Source organism: Erinaceus europaeus, chromosome 6, assembly GCF_950295315.1.
Source record: "Erinaceus europaeus chromosome 6, mEriEur2.1, whole genome shotgun sequence".
NCBI lineage: Eukaryota > Metazoa > Chordata > Mammalia > Eulipotyphla > Erinaceidae > Erinaceus > Erinaceus europaeus.
Window position 1 is genome coordinate 55,399,778 of NC_080167.1, and position 12,087 is coordinate 55,411,864.

Consider the following 12,087-nt stretch of genomic DNA (forward strand, 5'->3'; position numbering starts at 1 on the left):
AATTAATTTAAGATAGAGACAGAGGGAAATTGAGATAAAGGAGAGATAGAGAGGTACACACACACAAACACCTACAGCATTGCTTCACCGATTATAAACCCCTCCTTCCCCCTCCACGTGTGGGGACTGGGAACTTCTAACATCTTCTGGCCCTATTGCAATAATGAAAGCATCCTGACTGATTAGTGGTCTGCTACTGACCAACACCCTGGTGAAGGGGCCCGTGACTGGATTTTAACTGTGAGCATCTGTGTGGAAAAGTCACAGTGAAGGGGTTGTAAATGCTGCTTTTTAAAAATATTTATTTTATTTATTTATTCCCTTTTGTTGCCCTTGTTGTTTTATTGTTGTAGCTATTATTGTTGTTGTTGTTGGATAGGACAGAGAGAAATGGAGAGAGGAGGGGAAGACAGAGAGAGGGAGAGAAAGATAGACACCTGCAGACCTGCTTCACCGCTTGTGAAGCGACTCCCCTGCAGGTGGGGAGCCGGGGCTTGAACCGGGATCCTTACTCTAGTCCATGTGCTTTGCGCCACCTGCACATAACCCACTGTGCTACAGCCTGACTCCCTAAATGCTGCTTTCTTACATTCAATATTCAGTACACTCTGAGCATGTATGTGGCAGGTAGATTCAGCCTGGAGACCTTGTCACACCCACAAGGAGTCATCCTCTTGATAACATTTAGCTTGAAGAGGCCGCCTCCTCATTAGCAAGGATGATGCAGCAGCAAGAGGGTTTTGTTCCTAATTGTTTGAGATTTACAAAGCAGGATACTGTGATTGAAAAGTCTTTCTGACTTGAGCCCAGTATTTCTTCTCCTCTCACCCTCATTCCATCACTGCTTTGGGAGAGCACTCAACTCCCCCTTTCTGCAAGGAAGAGGAAAAGACTCACCCAGTTGCATGCTGGGTCCTCTCTTGTGTGCAATATTTGAAATATTCTGAGATACTGATAGTATTTAACCTCATGCTTCAAAAATTAGTGGTTTGTGGCCAGGCAAATATACTGAGTAGGGTTGCTTTTAAAAGAAAAGGAACGGGGGGCCGAGCGGTGGCGCACCTGGTTGAGCGCACTGGTTACAGTGCACAAGGACCTGGGTTCGAGCCCCCGATCCCCACCTGCAGAGGGAAAACTTCGCAAGTGGTGAAGCAGGGCTGCAGGTGTCTCTCTGTCTCACTCCCTCTCTATCTCCCCCTTCCTTCTCAGTTTCTATCTGTCTCTATCCAATAAATAAAGATAACAAAAAAAAATTTAAAAAAAAGAAGAAAAGGAACAAGGCATCAAAATAAAAATAAAAATCTAAGAGTCAGGCTGTAGCACAGTGGGTTAAGCGCAGATGGCACAAAGCACAAGGACCTGTGTAAGGATCCCGGTTCAAGTCCTGGCTCCCCACCTGCAGGGGAGTCGCTTTACAAGTGAAGCAGGTCTGCAGGTGTCTATCTTTCTCTCCTCCTCTCTGTCTTCCCCTCCTCTCTCCATTTCTCTCTGTCCTATCCAACAATGATGACAACAGTAATAACTACAACAATAAAACAACAAGGGCAACAAAAGGGAATAAATAACTAAAATAAATATTTAAAAAATAAAAATCTCTGGGTGGAGGGTGAGGAAGATGCTTCATTTGGGGTGGGTGGAGTAGGGACACAGACCTTTGGTGGTGGGAATGGTGTTAATATATACTCCTATTAATTATTTTTTAAAAAGAGGGGGACTGGCGGTAGTGCAACAGGTTAAGCACATGTGGTGCAAAGCTCAAGGACCGGCATAAGGATCCTGGTTGGAACCCCAGGCTCCCCACTTGCAGGGGGTTCGCTTCACAGGCGGTGAAGCAGGTCTTCAGGTGTCTATCTTTCTCTCCCCCTCTCTGTCTCATCCTCCTCTCTCCATTTCTCTCTGTCCTATCCAACAACGATGACATCAATAACAACAATAATTACAGCAACAATAAAAAAAACAAGGACAAGAAAAGGGAAAATAAATAAATATTTAAAAAAAGAAAAAGAAAGGTAAAGCAAGATATCTGTAAAAATAGATGTTTCATAAACAAAGTTAAAGCCCAGAACAAGCTGCTTGCCTTCTTTTCTTCCCCCATTTCTCTTTTTTCTTTCTCTTTCCTTCTTCCTTCCTCCCTTCCTTCCTTTCTTTATTTCTCCCTTGCCACCAAGATTATCACTGAGGCTTGGTGTCTGCATGACAAACACACCACTCCCAGTAGCCATTCCCATTTTTTTTTCTTTTAATTGATAGGACAGAGAGAAAATAAGAGGGAGGGGAAAGGTTGAGATGGAGAGGAAAGGCACCTTTGATACAGCTTCACCACTTTGTGTGAAGCTTGCCCTCTGTTTAAACACTGATCCTTGAGCACGATGACATATGCATACTACCAGGTGCATCACTACCCAACTCTGACAGCTGTTTATGGTGATTTTTGTCACCAGGTCAGTAGGTTCCCCCAGCTCCCCACCTGCAGGGGGGAGGGTCACTTTACAAGCAGTGAAGCAGGTCTGCAGATGTCTATTTTTCTCTCCCCTCTGTCTTCCCCCTCCTCTCTCAACTTCTCTCTATCCTATCCAACCACAATGACAGTAATAACAACAGTAATAATAAGAACAATGATAAAGGGCAACAAAAGAGAGAAAATAGCCTCTACGAGCAGTAGATTCATAGTGCAGTAACACTGGAGGCAAGAAAAAAGTTCCAGAAAGAAAGAAGGGAGGGAAGGGAAGGGAAGGGAAGGGAAGGGAAGGGAAGGGAAGAGAAGAGAAGAGAAGAGAAGAGAAGAGAAGAGAAGAGAAGAGAAGAGAAGAGAAGAGAAATAGCAAGCTCAGTTGAGAACATGGCTTATGACTTCTTTGATAATTCTGTGTGAAACTACTGTGTGTAAGTCTCGTTTTGTATACCAGACCATGAGCAACATTATTCCTTACTAATTGCTTATCACATGCCTGTCCCTGTGCTATGCTAAGCTCTTAGATGCATCATCTCTATTTGTTCTTATAGAATTCAGAGGTGGGCACTATTATAAGTCTATTTGGTGGAAGAAGAGACAGAGGGTTGGAAAGGCTATGAAACCTGTGAAGGCATAGACAGCAGACCAAAGAGCCAAGATTAGAGGTCAGAATGTTACCTATAGATTCCTCGAGGTTAGAAACTATTGGCAGATGGTATGGAGCCTGAAATGATTGCTGGCGTACCTTGAGCCTCAGCAAAAGTTTGTGAAAACTAGACCATCACAGAAACAGGGGTGACTTTTTTTTTTTAAAGAAGATGACTTGTGGGCATTGTTTCTTTTAGAAGAGCATAAATAACAAGGATAGCATTGTGACCTTTCCAGTAACAAATAGAATGTGTACGTGTAATGACAAATTTACCATAACAAATAGAATGTGTAAGTGTTATGACAAATTTTTTCTTTAAAGTCACCGCAGAAGAGGCTAATTGATTTCTAGTACCTCATATGCTTCAGTATATGCGTGTGACTCATGGGTCCACACACAATGCATAGTCACATTCAGTCTTTTCTTTAAATGTCAAAGTTCTGTTTCAGACAAACTGATTTGGGGATATAACTTAACTTTCAGGCATAATCAGCTTTTGACACCAGCAGATTTTTTTTTTAATTTTACATTTATTTATTTATTTATTTATTTATTTATTCCCTATTGTTGCCCTTGCTGTTTTTACTGTTGTAGTCATCATTGATGTCATTATTGTTGGATAGGACAGAGAGAAATGGAGGGAGGAGGGGAACACAGAGAAGGGGAGAGAAAGACACCTGCAGACCTGCTTCACCGCTTGTGAAACGACTCCTCTGCAGGTGGGGAGCCAGGGGCTTGAATCAGGATCCTTACACCAGTCCTTGCACTTTGCGCCACCTGCGCTTAACCCGCTGTGCTACAGCCCCAACTCTCGACACCAGCAGATTTTGTGGAGTTCATTCTCTTTGCCAGCATTTCCTTGTCACTGAGAAAAACTAAGACTACCAGCAATGTAAAAGGGTTCCTCTGTCCCCACAACCTCTCCAGCATTTGTTGCTGCTGTCCTTTTTGATGGATGCCATCCTTACAAGAGTGAGGTGGTATCTTAGTGTTGTCTTAATTTGCATTTCTCTGACAATCAGTGACCTAGAGCAGTTTTTCATATGTTTGTTAGCCTTTTGGATCTCCTCTGTAGTGAATGTTTTGTTCATATCCTCTGCCCATTTTTGGATGGGGTCATTTGCTTTTTTGGTGCTAAGTTTGCTGAGCTCTTTCTATATTTTGGTGATTAGTTTCTTGTCTGATGTCTGGCATGTGAAGATCTTCTCCCATTCTGTGAGGGGTCTCTCTGTTTGTTTAATAGTTTCTTTGGATGTGCAGAAGCTTTTCAATTTGATGTAGTACCATTGGTTTGTTTCTGCTTTAGTCTTCCTTGCAATTGGGTTTGATTCATCAAAGATGTCCTTGAGGTGTAGGTGGGAAAGTGTTTTACCAATGTTTTCCTCTAAGTATTTGATTGTTTCTGGTCTGACATCTAGGTCTTTGATCCATTTGGAGTTGATTTTTGTTTCTGGTGAGATAAAGTGGTTCAATTTCATTCTTCTGCATGTTTCAACCCAGTTTTCCCAGCACCATTTATTAAAGAGAGCCTCCTTTTTCCATTTAATCCTTTGGGACCCCTTATCAAAGATTAGATGTCCATAGGTGTGGGGATTTATTTCTGGGCTTTCAATTCTGTTCCACTGGTCTGTGTGCCTATTTTTGTTCCAGTACCATGCTGTTTTGATGATGATGGCTTTATAATATAGTTTAAGGTCCGGGAGTGTGATGCTTCCACTTCTGTTTCTTTTCCTCAAGATGTTTTTGGCAATTCTAGGTGTTTTCAGGTTCCAGAGAAATGATTGTAGTGTTTGTTCTATTCTCTTAAAGAAGCTTGGTGGAACTTTGATGGGTATTGCATTAAATTTGTATATGGCTCTGGGGAGAATATTCCTTTTGATGATATTTATTCTTCCAATCCATGAGCATGGGATATCTTTCCATTTCTTGGTATCAGTTTCTATTTCCTTGAGTAGCGACTCATAGTTTTCAGCATACAAGTCTTTCACTTCTTTGGTCAGCTTTATTCCTAGATATTTGATTGATTTTGCTGAAACAGTAAATGGGAGTGATTTCTGGATGTCTTCTTCTTCAGATTTAGTGTTTGCATAAAGAAATGCCACTGATTTTTGTTCATTGATTTTGTAGCCTGATACCTTGCTATATTGCCTAATAACTTCCAGTAGTTTTCTGCTGGATTCTTTAGGTTTTTCTATGTATACTATCATATCATCTGCAAATAGTGAGAGCTTGACTTCTTCTCTTCCAATCTGTATTCCTTTGATTTCTTTCTCTTGCCTGATTGCTATGGCAAGAACTTCCAATACTATGTTGAAGAGTAACGGTGACAGTGGACAGCCCTGTCTAGTCCCCGATCTGAGGGGGAATGCTTTCAGCTTCTGTCCATTGAGTATGATGTTGCCTGTAGGTTTGCTATATATAGACTCCACAATCTTGAGGAATTTCCCATCTATTCCCATTTTTTGTAGAGTTTTGAGCATGAATGGGTGTTGGATTTTGTCAAAGGCTTTCTCTGCATCTATTGAGATAATCATGTGGGTTTTGGCTTTGCTTTTATTGATGTGGTGAATGACATTGATTGACTTACGGATGTTGAACCAGCCTTGCATTTCTGGGATGAATCCCACTTGGTCATGATGAACAATCTTTTTGATATGTTGCTGTATCCGGTTGGCCAAGATCTTGTTTAATATTTTGGCATCTATGTTCATCAGCGATATTGGTCTGTAATTTGTTTGGCTTCCTATGTTAACTCTCTTTTCAGTCACCAGGTTCCAGATGCCATCAGGATGCTGGCCAGGCTTCTCTGGACTGAAGACCCCACCAATGTGTCCTGGAGCTCAGCTTCCCCAGAGACACACCCTACTAGGGAAAGAGAGAGGCAGACTGGGAGTATGGACCGAACAGTCAACGCCCATGTTCAGCGGGGAAGCAATTATAGAAGCCAGACCTTCTACCTTCTGCAACCCACAATGACCCTGGGTCCATGCTTCCAGAGGGATAGAGAATGGGAAAGCTATCAGGGGAGGGGGTGGGATATGGAGATTGGGTGGTGGGAATTGTGTGGAGTTGTACCCCTCCTACCCTATGGTTTTGTTAATTAATCCTTTCTTAAATAAAAAAATAAAAAAATAAACTAAGACTATTCTCAGCAAAAAGATAAGAGAAAAAATAAAACAAAACCCAAACCAGACCCACTTTACTTCAAATATTTTACATTTTTAATAGAGAGAAAAGTCTCATAATATTTTATTGATGAGTTCTGAAGAAGAATTTGCATTTGTGATGCAAGCTTTTTTATTATTAAAGTAGGTTCATTATGGTGATTATAGGAAGAAAATGCCATCCTGTTTTCCCAACTCATCAACTTCCTCAATTTCATCCTGAAACTGGCCTGCTGAGTTAGTCTTGAGCAGGCAGTCAATAGCCTACTTCCAGCAGGTTTAGCCTACATCAGAGGTTTCCAGAGAAATGGTGTCAACTGGATATTTGTGTATATGGTGTGTGTGTGTATGTGTGTGTGTGTTATATGTGTGTGGTGTATGTGTGTGTGATATATGTGGTGTGTGTGTACATCATTATCTATGTCTCTATATCAAAACCTGTCTGTCCAATAATGCATTTATCTAGCTATGGAAGGGAAGAAGATAAGTTTCCATGTATTTGTGGCAGACTTAGCCTTTCCATTCTATTCAGTTCATCAGCTGAATAAATGAGGCCCAACCAGATCAGGGAGAACAGTCTGCTTCACTCAGTCTCCCCCATTCAAATGGCCAATTCTTTCAAAAGCAGCCCCATAGACATACTTGGAATAATAGCTGACTAAATATTGGGACACCCTATGACCCAGCTGATAAGTCAAACCCACCATTACAGTACTCTATTGATGCTGAGGCCAGGCAGCTCCAGACTCATATATCCTCCTTCTTAACCTCTACAGATGCTGGAGCTGGAACAACTTCTAAGGTCCTTTGCACTTCCTAGACCACTAGTTAGCAATTCATAAATATAGCTGAATTTTATTTGTCTAAAGTATAAGGGATTATAAAAGCTCAAGGGAGGGATAGGACAGACAATAAAATCAATTGGCTGAACTTCTATTTTCCATCTACTTGTACAGGTATTCAGAAACTAGACAGGGGTATAGGCTATAACACACCCGGTTAAGTGCACAGGACCTGGGTCTGAACCCCTGCTCCCCACCTACAGGGGGGACACTTCATGAGCAGAGAAACAGGTCTGTATGTGTCTATCTTTCTCTCCCCCTCTCTATCTCCCCCTCTTCTTTCAATTTCTTTCTGTCCAATCTAATAAAAATAGAAAAAACCAACAACACAGGAATAAAATGTCTGCTGGGAGCACTGGATTCATAGTGGCAGCACTGACCCCCCAGAGATAATCTTGGTGGCAATAACAAACAAACAAACAAAACTAGACAGTGAAGCTGGGTTGTGGCACACCTAGTTGAATGCACACATTCTCAAGCTCCCATCCCCTGAAAGGGGGGGAATATTCATGAGCACTGAAGTAGTGCTACAGGTATCTCTCTTTCTCTCTATTCTCTCCCTCTGTCTCTTCCTCCTCTCTCAATTTTGGTCCTGTCAAATAAAGGAAACAGGAAAAAAAAAAAAAAGGAAAATATGGCTGCTGGGAGTAGTGGATTTCTGGTGCAGGCACCAACCCCCAGTGATAATTGTGGTGGCAAAAAAAAAAAAAAAATTAAAAGAAACTAGACAGCATTCCTTCAACACAGGAGTAGATGAGAGTAACTGAGTGTCTCACACATGGAAGGGAAGAAATCAGTGTTTTTGTTTTTATACCCAGAGAACCAGGAAATGCTGTGAAAGGACTACTGCCTCCAACAGTTCAGGTTGTTTTTAACACTTTCACAGTGATTAAAATGAGATGGTAAGAAAGAAAATGTCTAATCATCAGAAATGGCTATAAATTAATCAGACTTTCAGGCACATGACTGTGGCTCTTTGTTCCAAATAGATGGTCCAGATGCTAAAGACTGAAAGGGCACAGAGAGTTTTGAGGATGAGCTGTAGCAATGATTTACATCTTCTTCCCTGTTTGCCAAAAACAATGTTAATGTCATCTGGTGGTCACAGTAGGGAAAAATGAATGACCTTTGTCTTTCCTTTTGTTAGAAACTCTCTGAATCACTTGTGATTATTTGAAGTAACAGCTTCTTCTTCTTCTCCTCCTCCTCCTCCTCCTCCTCCTCCTCCTCCTCCTTCTTCTCCTTCTTCTCCTTCTCCTCCTCCTCCTCCTCCTCCTCCTCCTCCTTCTCCTTCTCCTTCTCCTTCTTCTTCTTCTTCTTCTTCTTCTTCTTCTTCTTCTTCTTCTTCTTCTTCTTCTTCTTCTTCTTCCTGCTGTTGGCAAGAGCATGAACTCTCTATTTTGAACCCAGGGAAATACTTTCTATCTTTAAGTTAGATTAAAGGGACCAAAAGATAACTCACTCAGTAGATTTGTACCTTACCACTTGCTTGACCCAGGTGGAAGCCCTGGTACCACAGAGAAATGCTAATTTCCCAGGGAAGCTCCAGTGTTGAGGTCTGTCTCTCTCTCTCTCTCTCTCTGTCTGTCTGCCTGTCTATCTATCTATCTATCTATCTATCTATCTATCTATCTATCTATCTACTTATCTGAAAAAGTTGGCCTAAGAGCAGTGAAAGGTCATATATATGAGACCCTGACTTTACCAACATTAAACAGTCATATTTTAACATAGTAATTTGTGACGACCACTTGTGCATCTTTGTTTTTAAATATTTTATTCATTTACTAATGAGAAAGATAGGAGGAAAGAGAGAAAGAACCAGACATCACTCTGGTACATGTGCACTGGGGATTGAACTCAGGACCTCATGCTTGAGAGTCCAGTGCTTAATCCACTGTGCTAGCTCCTGGACCATGACCACTTGTGCATCTTGAGAGGCCCGTATCACTTTGTGGAAATGATGCCCTCCCCTTGACTTGAGCATTCAAGCAGAAATTGGAGGTTTGCTCTTTCTTAAACACCCTACTGGTCATATGAAAAAATATGAGCACACATGTCAAAAATATTTAAGTTCTTCCTAAGTAGTTAAAAATGATCTTCTTAAATGAGACAAACTAGGGCACTGCTCACTTCTGACATATCTGGTACCAGTGATCACACTTGTAACCTCATACAAACAAGTCTTGGACTCTACTTCTGAGTTATCTCCACTCCCCTAAAACTAGATTTTTTTTTTAAGAAAAGTAAGTGAATTTTGAATATTCTGCATGAAGTAAAATGCCTATAAGCTAGTATATCACTCCCTAACATTTCCTGGCTATTGGAATCTTTTAAGTCCTCCATGGCAGTTCCATAGTCTGTCACACTGCCCTCTGCTGGCTGGGCCTGTACTTACTTGATAAAATGAAAAGCATTTTAGATACTAGGAAGGGAAATTTCCAGAATCCTGGTGTTTGTTGACTACAGGTTTTCCAGTGAAACTACAAGTCCAACACCAAAACAACATTTATCCAGCACATAACTTATACCTATTAACAACATAGGTCCTGAGACTATAACAAGAAGTTAATCACTGCTCTATGGAAATTTCCAGTCTAGCAAAATGGATGGTCTGATCAACTAGTAATTATTGAGAAGTGAAGATGTTTGATAATGACATGTTGCTGGCCTACCTGATCACAACTATAGGATTCTAGTGGTTCTGATAATATAAGAAAAAATCATATGGGAGACCACACCCCAGTCTTAAAGCATTTAGCACAAATACTTGACACTACAAATATAGAGTCAAATATATATAATCCCTGTAATCCTTTTAGGTACAAGTATGCTCCTTTTTTTTTTTTGGTCTGGAAGATGAATACTTAAGGATGACTGTCCAACAATTTGGACCTGTAGATAAACTGTGGTAAATAGCTAAGCATGCTATTTCAGTATGTAGCTATAGGGTCATTCTCAATCATTAAGACATGTCTAAAAAAGCACCCTAATTTCTAATAATTTGGTGTTCTGTGTCTTGTAACCAATACTGCTTGCTTGAATGAAGCACATTAGCAATACAACTTGATTGGTTGAAGATTAAGGAATACCAATTTAATCATCTGCAGTTACATTAAAAGTATGCTTTAGCAAAAATGAAAATAGCACCAATTCAATAAAATGTTGACTTTAATTATAAACAATCAAAAACTTTTACAAGTTGTACAAAATGAGTGACAGGCTCCTCTCTGAGTCATTTTTTGAGAAAGAGAGAGAGAGAGAGAGCTCAGAATCTTTAATAACAGATGAAGTTAAATGACTCTTAATGTATTTAAATTGGAAAATGTCCTTCTAAAAATGGGTTTCGATCATGGGGCCAGGAATGAAGGTATCTGAAGAGGCTGCTATCAGAAACAGCCAACAGAGCGCAGGAAATGAGGCCCTTTTATGGACATAGAGTCCAGGCTTAAGTGCAGGTACTCAGACATTCTCTGATAATGAAACCAACTACGCATTTATCTGGATTAGACACAGCTGTGTGGCCAGACATACACTGCAGGAGAGGAAAGAAGCCCAGCTTCCCTCTTTGAGTGTTTTTCAAACATTCCTATTTCTAGGCCTCCAATAAAATAAATACGTACTCTCTAACACTCAGGATTATTTAGATTACTAAGACCCCCTTCAGAATCGACTCATGCTTTAACGTTTCTTTTATTACAAGGAGGTTTGTTCTTAATTGCTGACATGACCTTCTTCTTCCAACACTGTGAATTTTTCTAGTGTGTCTTAGAATTTCGAACTCTTTTACAAGGAAAGTGCACTAAGTGAGTTTTTTTTTTTTTTTTTTTTTTTTTTTTTTTTTTTTTTTTTTTTAGTCTGTTCTAGTCCAGTGGAATACTCAGCACCCAGCAACTCACTGAAGTGGAATGCAGAGCAGGGACCAAGTGGGTGAGCTGTTCAGAATTAAATCCCTGCTTGGCCACTTGTTTGAATCCTTGACCTTTGGATATTTAATATTTAAGCCTAAGGTTTTATACAGTTCATAGATGTTTTAAAGCCCACATTGAGTTGGTATGAGGAATAGATGAGAAAAATCTATGTAAAATTTAGTTTATTCACTGACCCTTAACAAAGGATATTTTTCCTTTTACATTTCTTTTTGAATTTGTTTAATAAGAGAGAGAAATACAGAGCATTACTCCTGCATGTGATGCCTAGAATCAAATTTGAGATGTCAAAAATTCAAATCATGCACTCTACCACTGAGCCACCTCCCCAGCCCTAAACGTAAGTTTTGACTGTAATTATCATTTCTTCATCCCTGCTGAGAATCTGGCACTGTGGATGTAGCTAAAATGTTAAAAGGCACTGGGTAATCAAATAAAAATGGGGGACTGAATTTTTAATGTCTTGAATGTTTGGACATTATTTTGATCATAAAAGGAAAGGGGAGAGGATGGAAGGAGGAAGAGGAGGAACAAAGCCTCTCTCTCTTTCTCTCACTGTGTGTGTGTGTGTGTGTGTGTGTGTGTGTGTGTGTGTATGCAAAAGAGGGAGAGAAAGGGACTGAAATGATTTTGATACTTCTTAGTTTCCATGCCATATCTTGCGGGGACTCTTCAGTTTTTTTCTATACTGCTGTCTCTTCATTGGCTTTATTTTGGCCTGCCTATCCTCACCCAACTTTGACCTGTCTGTGGATCTTTTGTTTTCTTCCCCCACCATCCCTACAAGAGCACATTTATACCCATGGTTTCAATTATCACCCATATAGTGGCACCAAAACTCTTTCCCCAGCCCTCCCAAGCTCAAGCTCTAGATCTGTATTCCAGTGGCTCAGTGAGCATCTCTTTTGATGTCCCGGAAATTTTTCAATTGAATGATTTTAGATCTGGACACTGTTTTTAACTCTCTCTCTCTCTCTCTCTCTCTTAGAGTAGCTGCCCAGAGCCTCCTCACCTCTTCTCTCTCCCTCTCTCTCTCTCTCTCTCTCTCTCT

At 40.5% G+C, this 12,087-nt stretch overlaps 1 protein-coding gene across 1 annotated transcript in view; it reads left to right on the forward strand.

Annotated features, from left to right (window-relative positions):
• SLC39A12 (solute carrier family 39 member 12) overlaps window positions 1-6,437 on the forward strand; it is a 131,590-nt gene extending 125,153 nt beyond the window's left edge. The window contains exon 15 of the mRNA XM_060192239.1: window positions 5,866-6,437. Within this exon, the coding sequence (XP_060048222.1) occupies window positions 5,866-5,916 (51 nt within the window). The 3' untranslated portion in view covers window positions 5,917-6,437. The remainder of the gene's footprint in view (window positions 1-5,865) is intronic.
• Window positions 6,438-12,087: the final 5,650 nt, after the last annotated feature.